This window comes from Mytilus galloprovincialis, chromosome 9, assembly GCF_965363235.1.
Source record: "Mytilus galloprovincialis chromosome 9, xbMytGall1.hap1.1, whole genome shotgun sequence".
Classification (NCBI taxonomy): domain Eukaryota; kingdom Metazoa; phylum Mollusca; class Bivalvia; order Mytilida; family Mytilidae; genus Mytilus; species Mytilus galloprovincialis.
Genome location: NC_134846.1, coordinates 51081122 through 51093843, shown reverse-complemented (window position 1 = coordinate 51093843; position 12722 = coordinate 51081122). Strand labels below are relative to the sequence as shown.

Genomic DNA, 12722 nt, shown 5'->3' with positions numbered 1-12722 from the left:
GTATAAGGACATAATTCGTAAATATAGCTCAACATGCAGACTTCTTATACGTTCAGGTATTTCACATCCAATATTTTATGGAAATATTCTTTATAAAGCACAAAAATGTCAGTATTCACCTCAGAAGCTAACAAAACCTTTAAATAGACGTATTAAGAAGGGATATAGTTACGATATTCTTGTCAGGTCATTAAAGATTGCATATTTTGGCGTTAATATTGATTCACTTATAGGGTCTTTGCATCGGAAGTAAACACATTTATTAATAATAAACCAGTTGTTGGCATGACACGGGTTATGTTCTTCTCATATATGTTATGATGGTATGATACTAAAACCCTCACGGGGAGGATTGTGCCTGATATTCATATGATGAAGACATAATTTTTCATTCAGTGTAATTGAAGTCTGGAGCTGGCATGTCAGTTAACTGCTAGTAGTCTGATGTTATTTATGTATTATTGTCATTTTGTTTATTTTCTTTGGTTACATCTTCTGACATCAGACTCGGACTTCTCTTGAACTGAATTTTAATGTGCGTATTGTTATGCGTTTACTTTTCTGCATTGGCTAGAGGTATAGGGGGGTTGAGATCTCACAAACATGTTTAACACCGCCGCATTTTTGCGCCTGTCCCAAGTCAGGAGCCTCTGGCCTTTGTTAGTCTTGTATTATTTTAACTGTTAGTTTCTTGTGTACAATTTTGAGTTTAGCATGGTGTTCATTATCACTTAACCGGTTTATATTTGTTTAGGGACCGGCTGAAGGACGCCTCCGGGTGCGAGAATTTCTTGTTGCATTGAAGACCTGTTGGTGACCTTCTGCTGTTGTCTGCTCTATGGTCGGGTTGTTGTCACTTTGACACATTCCCCATTTCCATTCTCAATTTTATGAACATTTTATGAACCTTTGAAATAATCCCTGCTTAACCGAATACTTTTCTTTTTAGGAGTTATCTCCCCGAAAACTGTTTTGTGAGTGCATTGATTATTAACTTGATACATGAGAAATCCATAGGGTTGTTTGCAAACTGTTGGTTCAACGCGGAGCCTTGACTAACACCAAACAGCAAACTACAAAGGTCCCCACAAACTACTAATGTAAAACCATTCAAACGGGAAAACTAACGGTCAAATCTATATAAAAACGAGAAAGCACACATCAGTATACTGTAATATGTGACTTTCAGATACGAAATGACTACATAAGAAATATTACAACAACTTTAAATACTAATTACGTACTAAATGCCACATATCAGTCATCTCAGGGTCTGGATGTGATGTGTCAGCATACAGCATAATAAGTTCCTTCTTGTCTATCTCCAGAAACTCGACCTAAAATACAACAGAAATATGAGTTAAAAACAATTATCATTATAAAACGTTTTCTGCTGTAATAAATAACCTGTTGACCATTAACTTTAGCTGTATCCATTTTTCAGTCACTCATTAATATTCAACTCAAAAGAAGGACACCATTAACCAAGTTGAATTCGAATTAAGTTTAATTTAAAGGCAGATTAGACTTCGTTTTCCTATGTATCATAAACCGTTCTGTCATTTAAAGGAACATTAGACTTCGTTTGCCTATACATCATATACCGTTCTGTCATTTAAAGGAATATTAGACTTCGTTTGTCTATGCATCATAAACCGTTCTGTCATTTAAAGGAACATTAGACTTCGTTTGCCTATGCACCATAAACCGTTTTGTTTTTTAAAGGAGCATTAAACTTCGTGTGTCTATGAATCATAAACCGTTCTGTCATTTAAAGGAACATTAGACTTCGTTTGCCTATGCATCATTTACCGTTCTGTCATTTAAAGGAACATTAGACTTCGTTTGCCTATGCATCATATACCGTTCTGTCATTTAAAGAAACATTAGACTTCGTTTGCCTATGCATCATAAACCGTTCTGTCAGTTAAAAGAATATTAGACTACGTTTGCCTATGCATCATATACCGTTCTGTCATTTAAAGGAACATTAGACTTCGTTTGCCTATGCATCATAAACCGTTCTGTCATATAAAGGAACATTAGACTTAGTTTGCCTATGCATCATAAACCGTTCTGTCATTTAAAGAAACATTAGACTTCGTTTGCCTATGCATCATAAACCGTTCTGTCATTTAAAGAAACATTAGACTATGTTTGCCTTTGATCATATACCGTTTTGTCATTTAAAGGAACATTAGACTTCGTTTGCCTATGCATCATAAACCGTTCTGTCATATAAAGGAGCATTAGACTTCGTTTGCCTATGGATCATATACCGTTCTGTCATTTGTCGATTATTACCCACCGTCAGTTTTTTTTTTTCATTTGTTGAGACTTGAATTGTCTATGCCCCATGTCTCGTGTTGTCAGTTCATGTGACTTACTTTTTTTTTTATTTACCATATCTCAGCATGTCAGTCCATGAAAATGCGTATAATGTTACGTTATGCCAGTTCATGAGACTGCAATTTTCTAGTAATATGTCTCATTGTGTCAGATTATTACACTCCGATTGATTACGCATATACATGTATACCTTTTTATACAACTCTGATTGCTTATGCATCATGTGTCGTTCTCTCAGTTCATGCGATTGTCTTTAAACCATGTCTACGTATCATGGTCATTTTTTGGTGGAAGAAGACTTCAAGTCTTCTGAAGGTCAATGGTGCCGACTTTAAAATCATTGAGCCTCCGTATGCCGCATTCGTTTCTGTGTATTACAATTTCATGTTCATAACACTTTCTGATTCCCGACACCGATTTTTATACATGATTAAGCATCTGAATCATTTAATTTGTAAATTAGGATTGAAAAACAATCACTATCGTAAATATGTACACTTTTATTTATGTAAAATATTAGATTTCATCTCATCTACATGAATGTTATTTGTTTACTTGTAACCGGATGTTTTGTTTACTGTAGATATTTGTAGTACGCATGCGTGAATTTGGTATCTGGACAACTCGCCCTGTTTACATGTTCGCCCTTGGTCTGTTCGTCCTGAGTTCTTTCGCCCGTATAGTACTTTCGCCCTGTGGTCATTCTCCCTGTGTTCATTCTCTTTACTCTAATCAAGGACGTTTTATAATACGTCCTTGCATTTATTAAAAAATATTGATATTAAGGGTGTCGTTAAAAAAAACTCTAAAACACGATTTAGTGAAAATCATCTGTTCCTTATTTTGTTCCCAAGTTAAGACAATCGTGTTCAGCCAATTTAATTCTGTGTTTCTCATGATCAATTATTAAGCCAATCAAAAACGTTTTCTCTGAAGATTATTCTAACATGCTAGATTTTGAACTTGTGTTGTTTTCATCTGTAGTCGTTCTTACACAGCTTTTAGGATAAAAGCATGGCTGATTGACAAAATTCAATGATGCAGCAGTACTACCAAGTACTACCATAAAGATAATAAATAGTATTTTTTTTTCACTAATTTATCGGCATAATACTTGTAACATATTTTATTTTTGAATTTAATTTTATTAAATCATTTAAAGGACAATGTACTATTCTTTTTCACAAAGACCAACAAACAGGTTGGACCCTCTCCCCCCCCCCCCCCCCCCCCCCATTATGAGTGGTGTCCCTAAAACAAGGGGTCATTTTACTATTGAAAAAAAAGAAAGATTTTTTTTAAGATTATTAACTCAAAAGTGGGAAAATTCATTATATTTGGAACAACTTTCTAAATGAGGGTCAAATTAAAAAAGAAGATATCAGTTTAGAAACATCACAAAATTCTTTTGACATGATTTGACCATTTAATACTTGATAGATGCATAGTTCTTGGGGAGAAGTTTCATCAAATAATATGAATATAAAGGTGCTCATTTTTTACAGTGGGTTGCAATGTTCTTCCAATGAGGGTTAGGCCTCATTTGGAGAGATGTTCCAAACCTGTTAAAGGTCCATCTTTGTGCATATTTCAAAATTGGAAATTTCAACAAGCATCTGATATTCTTACACAAGAAAATAAACCCTGGTCTGCTAGCTACATGTTCATCTTTTCTACCGATTCAATAACTAGAACTATGCAAACAGGCATGTAAGTTCATCGAACAAATATGACACTTTTTCTAGACAATCCAGATCGTGCAAAATACTTCGCTAAAAATTTTTACCTTTAAAATTGTTGACGCGCACTAAAAAAAAACCAAGAGAACCTTCAAAAGTTGGCGGGTATGTAACAAGTCTTACTATTTTTATTCCCGATTTATGGGCATTATGTTTTCTGGTCTGCCTGTTCGTCCTGCTTCAGGTTACAGTTTATGGTCGAGGTAGTTTTTGATGAAGTCGAAATCCAATCAACTTGAAACTTAGTACACATGTGTTCCTTATGATATGATCTTTCTAATTTTACTGCCAAATTAAAAATTTTACCTAATTTTTACAGTCCACTGAAAATAGAAAATGATTGTACAGATGGGAAATCCATTTGCTTATGACACATTCTTGTTTGAAGAAAAAAAACAACAACGTCATAACGATAATGGAACAAAACATGCTGGGTTAGTGGGTCTGCTTTTATGGTAATTCAAGTTACCTTTTATTCACCTTCTTCCACCTCAGAGCTATCAGCTCTTTGATTTTAGTTCTTGCGACTGCAATTGTTTTCTTTTTACATACTTTGTCTAATTTTGTAAGTTACATTCTACTCTGTTGTGATTTGTTTAGTAGCATTAAATTAACGAGCACTAGTGATAAAAGTATAGAAGGGCCGGGCCGTAACAAAAAATAATAAGACGTACATTCAGGCAAAGACACTCTATTTTACGCAGTCCCGGTTCTAAAATAGAGACCGAGTGATGTTTAAATGAGTAATAGTAGCAATAGAAACTAAGTATAATGTGTGTAAGTACCTTATTTTCATTTTTCATGCGCAGTACATCATTGTCATCCTCATTCAGTCCAACTGTACCATCTACTAACTGACGTGGGATCTTGGACTCGTCCAATGACAACTTGTAATACGTATCACCGAACAACTTAAACTGTAATATTCAACATATATATCATATGTCTATAACTTCGTATGTATATATTAGTGTGTGACAGGGGGTTTACAGAATAGAGAATAATAGGTGAAAAATATAAAACTAAGAGAAATTAACAACAAAAAAATAATATAGAATAATTAGGAAAAAGTATTTAAAAGACTTGAAAAAATGGCATAAAATGTAAAGAATGCGGGAATGAAGGACCCCAATCCTGACCCTTACATATAGATGCACAAAGGTTTGTACCATAGGTACTAGGGGACAGGACAATGTTTTGGCCCTCCACCTTTTTACAAATATTCGTATTTTTTTTGTTTACTGTCAATTTCAATTATTTTCGAGTTTTTTTTCTGTAGTATACGATTCAACTGATAGACGTAAGGATGAAGGTACAAGATTGATGTATGTCAGTCAGACAGACAGAAACAATGTTATCCATTCCTGGAAATGATATATAATTGTATTTAATCTGCAATCAACCTTTCCACTATACAAATACAGGGTGGCATATCATAGGTACGTGGAGACAGGGAAATATTTTGTTAACCCTTCCCCTTTTTATCCAAAATCCGTTATTTTTTTATTTCTATTAATAAATTATTTTCCCGTTTTTTATGTAGTACATGAACACAAATATACTAGAAATAACTTATATGTTATATTTACTATCAATTCCAAGTGTACTATCCACAACGGTCACTAATCATATATATCATATAAAAGGCTCTCTATAACGTATTTTGAAAGGGGGGGCTAAATCTTTTCCCAAGTACCCATGTGGTAGATGACATGAACCAATAAACGTATACTTAACTTTATGGTCTCCTGCTTAAGTTCAATTTGGGGTCCTCATTGCGGCCCACGTATAAATCATATCGATTTCATTCAAAAACGATTTAGACGGAAAAAACATATTTTTAAGCTCAATGTTAAATTGAAAACTAAACCAATATTCGTACAGAGTAGGATAGTTTCAAATGTATTTGTACTCTCTACGAAACAGGAGAGCTTTCTTAAGCTCGTCAAATACATTTTATATTTTCCTACACTGTACGAGTATTGTATATTTAAACTGTGTATTGTAATAGCTTATGAGATAACACTTCCTTATCAACCCGGCCCGTAAGCAATAATATAATTCTGAGCGATCTGCTAGTGGTATTCTTTTGGTTGATGGTTGATATTGTGGCTGATCTAAAAAAAAACTTTAGAATAATTATAGTTGAAACATTTGTTTTCTGTAATGGTTTGATAAATCCTATATAACCGTGACTGATATTATAATCATTATTACAGCCAAGCCGACCAATCTTGTAATGCGATAGACCATGTGCGAAAGGGATTCAACCCGTGAAAATTCACTACTTTTCATGTAAATCAAATCTAAGCTTCTAAATAACACATAATCATTTGGCCTAACCTGTTTTATCAGTTTAAACTTAGGATATCTGGAAAGAATATCTTGGATATCTTCTTTAGTGCCATCTGGTTGAAGTTTGATGATTATGTCTGTTGATTCAGGGTTCTGTTCGACGTTTAAACTACTTTCTATCTTAGTTACATCGTCTTTGTGATTGAGTTCAAATTGATCGCTTTGTAATCCGTTGATTAGAACTACCAGGACAATAAGCAGTGATGATGTCATACTGTCAAATAAATAAGTTAATTATGAATAACGGGATTTATTCCATATTGGTATTATTTTAGTAGGTTTCTCTATTTGAATTGGATTTTGAATAAAAAAGCATATTCACCTGATAAAGTGTTATTCACCGCGCTAAACGTCACGCGCTTTTACATGCAACGTTATGGTAAAATGTTTCATGTAAAATTTGTTTTGGTATATGTTTGTCATTAAATACATTTTCTTCTCTCGGACATATGGAATAAAACAATTATTGTCTTTTGTTTCGGTAAATATGGGGTTTAATAGACTTTTGAAAAACTGAAACCTATTAAAATAATACCAATATGGAATAATATTCTATATTGGTATTACTTTAGTAGGTTTCTCTATATGAATTGGATTTTGAATTAAAAAGCATATTCACCTGAGAAAGTGTTATTCACCGCGCTAAACGTCACGCGCTTTAACATGCAACGTTATGGTAAAATGTTTCATGTAAAATTTGTTTTGGTATATGTTTGTCATCAAATACATTTTCTTTTCTCGGAATATGAAATTAAACAATTACTGTCTTTTGTTTCGGTAAATATGGGGTTTAATTGACTTTTGAAAAAATGATATTCACTTCGGCCGTCGGCCTCAGTGAATAACAGTTTTTCAAAAGTCAATAAAACCGCATATTTACCTCATCTAAAGACAGTAATTGTATATCATTATGAATAACGGGATATATGTATATCTGAAACAGAAACCTAACGACTAGAATTATCAGGACAATAAGCAGTGATGATGGCATACTGTCAAATAAATATTAAGTTAATTATGAATAACGAAAATCATGGATATACATCACTGAAACAGCAACCCAACGACATCAATAACAAATCAATATAGAAGTCAACAGTATCCAACAATATATCATTGATTTTCCCGTTTGAATTGTTTCCTATTTTATCATGTCGGAGCAATTTATAGTTTTCCCAATACAATATGGGTTTTGTTCATTGTTGAAGGTTGTGCCGTGACCTAAATTTGTATTGTACTATAGTAACATACATATAGTACATGTATATATAATACTTCATTTGGTCTCTTGTGGATGTTTGTCTCATTGGCAATAATACCACATCTTCTTAACAGATAGAATATCTTGTATTCAAAATTGCATGCTACTTCCAATGTTAATTGTACTGCTATTTTTTATCCGTTTTCGTAGAAAATAGTTTAAAATGATTTCAATTTTTGTACTTACATTTTGATTCAAGCATCTGGTTGCAATGAGAGTTTACTGATATACATACATGTACACAGCGGTTTATTCCTATGCAAAACATCAGGAAACGTATATAATCTGTTTAATCATAGCAAAGTTTAGAAATATACGGACACATACATCCTTAACTGACGCCATTAATCTCTCTTATAATGTCATTGCACTTTTTGTCGTCTCAAAATATAGTTTTAATAAGATCTGAGTCTTTCCGACTTAAAGCACTAAGTTGCTGGTTTGGAATTTTAACGCTTAAAACGACTAATCGAAATAGAAAGCGTAAATTGTTATGATAGGTCGCGAACTTTTAAACCAGTCCTTTGGTATTTGTTTGTGTTTATTTTTCAAGAAAAAAATTTTTGCACAATTGTAGTGATTTTTCTAGACATACAGAGCTCGGTGCCTACAATATTCCGCCAGGAACACTAGTAAACTCATTCGGCGCTGTTAGTGTTACACCATTTGGTACTCTTAATGTTACATAACTGTGCTCTAGAAATGTTACACCATTGAACGCTCTAAATGTTGTACCATTAGGAGCTCTAAGTAGTACATCATTTGGCGCTAAAGGTGTTACGCTCTTAGTGTTACATCATTGGGAGCTCTAAGTGTTCCCAACGGGGCCCTTTAAGTGGCTCAAGTCTTAAAAAAAACTTAAACCTGGACTGAACCTGAATGTTAAGGGGGCTCCTGGGTACAAATCTTCTTTTTTTTTCTAATATAGGATTTTGCTATATTTTTTTATAAATGAACTTTATCATATACTTAAAAGAAAAATGAAATAAAAAAAAATGGGGTCACCGTTCATTTAAGCTCACACTCTGCCTCCGGAAGAAGCATACATTTTTGTTAATGTCCTTTTTTTCTGTTGAGCTAATAGGATAAATAGAGGTAATATCGAAATAAAAAAATAACCTAATTACAGAAATCGCTTAAATTTTACAATTATTTAGTTTATGTACAGCTTATTTGAAAACAATAATAAAAAAAATATAGGTCACCGATGAGTTAAAAAAGATATTTCAAATTTAATGCCAAAAAATGGCATTTTTGCCCCAAAGGAAGATAATTTGGAGCTTTTTCAATGATATAAACATTTTAAAAGTCATCTGGGGCCAAACCGGATAGTTTTTTTTTTGGGTTGATTTTTGTACCATATCATGAAGTATTAACTAACAGTGTAATAAATAAGATTTGTAATGAAAAAATAAAGGTTTAATTTTTTGCTGAAATGTTTGTACTCACCTTAACAGAAAAACATGAACGTTCATTTATATTATCAGACAATTACGGGAAAATGTACGTTATTTTATCCGATAAGTACAATGTACGTGAAATGAACTGTTATTTTTTTCAATAAAGTTTCTTTATTAAATAAAAAAAGGGGGGAAATGTACGTTAATTTAAATCAGATAACGTTAATTTATAAGTTAATAATTAAAAATGCTTCGTCGAGTGCAGCCTAATACAACAACAGAGGTCGAACACTGAACAGTTGGTGCAAGTCTGGACACAATTTTCAAGCTTGATACATGTACCGTCTGAATTTGTATTGTGATCAAATTTTTGACATAATATAGGTTTCTGACACAAAATAAATGTGGTAAAAGATCTGAAAATTTGAAATGGGTTGAAATATTTGTAATAATTTTCAATTGAAGATTTCTTGGTATTGCGCAATACTGTACAATTGGATATGAATCTAATTAAATATCTCTTGCTATTGGATAATACTGTGCAATTGGATATGTTTTGCTATTGCGCAATTCAATGCAATTGGAGTTTCTTGCTTTTGTGAAGTATTGTGCTAATGCGCAATACTGCGCAATCGCAATACTGTGCAATGGGATATTTGTTGCTATTGCGCCATACTGTGATATAAAAGATTTCTTGCTATTTCGATTTACTGTGCAATTGATGATTTCTTGCTATTGCGCAAACTGTGCAACTAAAGATTTCTTGCTATATTTTCGCAATACTGTGATATAGGGCAATACTGTACAGTTATTTAATATGTAACTATGCAGTAGTTTAAAATCAAAATATTTCCCAAGGTATGAAGATCAGCTCATTGTTCTATTGCCCGAAGCCAACGACTGAGGGCATAAGAACAATGAGCTGATCTTCATACCGAGGAAATATATTTTGATCTATAATTGCACTGTTACACATTCAATAACCGTTTTATTACCTAATACTGATTTCCGAATAAGAGGTCATAACAGGTCAGTGCAATAGACTGCACACAGGTGCAATAGAACGGTAATTTCCAGTGCAATAGACCGTGGAACAAAAAGTGGCAGAAAAATAGAAAATAATATAGAAATATTAATAAAACAGTAAAATACTCTTTATTAGGTAATAATATACAATTGAAGATTTTCTGCTATTGTACAATACTTTGCTATTGCACAATACTTCATATAATTGACAGATCATTTTGGTGTGTATCTTCTGCCATATCAGTATTTTTTGCTTTTATATATAAATCAGACAGGATCAATGTAATAAAGGAAAATTTTAAGATAAAATAAAATTACGAAAAAGAAATCCCCCTCAATTTTTTTAACCCCCCTTTTAGTAATTAACACCCAACCTCAATCACATCCCTTTATTGTATGATACCTTTCAGTACGATTTTAGAGAGATTCATACACTTAAACACAAGTTATTGTGTGGAAACTACAAAAATGCTTCTTTATGGCCCCTAATTCCTGAACGGTTGGAGCAATTACCCCCAAACTCAATCCCAGCCATCCCTTTGTGGTTTGCACCTTGTACTACAGAGAGTTACTTACATTTAAACACACGTTATTGTCTGGAAACTAGAAAAATGCATGTTTTGGCCCTATTTTGGCCCCTAATACCTGAACATTTAAGGCAATTACCCCCAAACACAATCCCTGCCTTCCTTTTGTAAAATGGAACCTTGTGGTACAATTTTAGAAAGATCTATTATACACCTATAAAAGTACACACATGTTATTGCCTTGAAACAACAAAAATAAAATTGAGTATGGAAATGGGGAATGTGTCAAAGAGACAACAACCCGACCATAGAAAAAACAACAGCAGAAGGTCACCAACAGGTCTTCAATGTAGCGAGAAATTCCCGCACCCGAAGGCGTCCTTCAGCTGGCCCCTAAACTACTAGTTCAGTGATAATGAACGCCATACTAAATGCATGTTTTTGGTTCCTTTTTGGTCCTTAATTTCTAAACTGTTGGTACCATAACCCCCAAAATCAATTTCAACCTTTCTTTTGTGGTATTAAAACTTCTGGTAACATTTCAAAGAGATCCAATCACTTAAACTAAAGTCATTGTCTGGAAACCAAATGTGTCTTCAGACGACGCCGACGACATCATAACAATATACGACGCAAAAAAAAATTTGGGCGGTCGTATAAAAATAGGAAAATGTACGTTCATTTATCAGATAAGTTCGAGAAATGTACGTTGAATTTTCAGATAACGTTCATTTATTAGATAAAAAGTGGAACATGTATGTTCATTTATCAGATAAATACTGGAAAGAATACTCCGGTAATCAAACAACGTACACATATTTAACAAATGGTATTCAACAAAATAATTATTTCAAAACCAGTCAATTGCCGCATGTAGGGAGGTCTCATTTTTTTGTGGCCGATTTTTTGATGAAAAAGCGGAGATATGTTTAAACAAAGAGAGAGTACAAACCCTAAATTACCTTAATCCGCCACTCATTTAACGTCCAGCGGAAAATTAAATGCATTTTCAACATGTTAATGCGACACAAATATAGACCATGCTTTATACTAGGCCAAGACGCATTTTTTTACTTGTTAGTTCATTATGTAACAGTCCACAGAAAGACATGTCGGTACGACAAAGCTGACTGGTTTTGAACATTCGACCTCCCTAACTAGTGGCCTGGTTAACTAGAAAGCAAGTTTACACACAATTTTTTCCGAACATGCATGACTCTCATGGTTAGTCAAGGTCGTTTAACACCCTCATAGTTAAGTAAAACACAAGATATTCTTTTGTATGGCGTCTGTTACACTAAGTATAGTAACCTTCTTAAAAAATTGAAACACTATAAAATAAAACGAAAATGTTTGATTGATAATATTCGGTAAGGGAACGACAATTTGATATTCTCAGGACAAGGGAGAAAGTGGTGTTGGAAATGAGAGTTATTATTCAAAGTACATATTCTAGCCTGGTGAGAACTGAAAAAATAGCTTAACTTAAAAAGAATGAAAAGATTTTTTTCCAATATACAGGAATTAATTATAAAGGAAAGTATAGTTTTCATGGACAAAGAGTGTTGCAATAATTGTTGTCACCGAGATTTAAGTAATAGTTTTCTTGTATAATATAATTTATTAACCTAAGAGCCAGTCATTAGCTGTGGCACCTTCCTCAAAATGCCTGCTAATCTGTGAGTTACGACAGTTTTGTGAATACGGATCTAGGCTTATAATCTAATACGCCAGACGCGCGTTTTGTCTACACAAGACTCATCAGAGACGCTCAGATCAAAATAGTTATAAAGCCGAACAAGTACAAAGTTGAAGAGCATTAAAGACCCAAAATTCCAAAAAATTGTGCCAAATACGGATAAGGTAATTTATGCTTGAGATAAGAAAATCCTAAGTATTTCGAAAAATTCAAACTTTTGTAAACAGGAAATTTATATAAAATGACAATATATATAATTGATATTCAAGTCAACACCGAAGTGATGACTACTTGGCTGGTGATACCTCGGGGAAGAAACGTCCACCCAGGAGTGACATCGACCCAGTAGTGTAAATAGTTACCAGG

At 33.4% G+C, this 12722-nt stretch overlaps 1 protein-coding gene across 1 annotated transcript in view; it reads right to left on the bottom strand.

Annotated features, from left to right (window-relative positions):
- The window catches only part of LOC143046957 (furin-like protease kpc-1), a 29745-nt gene extending 24742 nt beyond the window's left edge, over positions 1-5003 (bottom strand). Inside the window, exons 1-2 of the mRNA XM_076219990.1 lie at positions 4874-5003; positions 1245-1337 (exon numbers count right to left, since the gene is read on the bottom strand). Coding sequence (XP_076076105.1) covers positions 1245-1337; positions 4874-4891 — 111 coding nt within the window. The 5' untranslated portion in view covers positions 4892-5003. The remainder of the gene's footprint in view (positions 1-1244; positions 1338-4873) is intronic.
- Positions 5004-12722: the final 7719 nt, after the last annotated feature.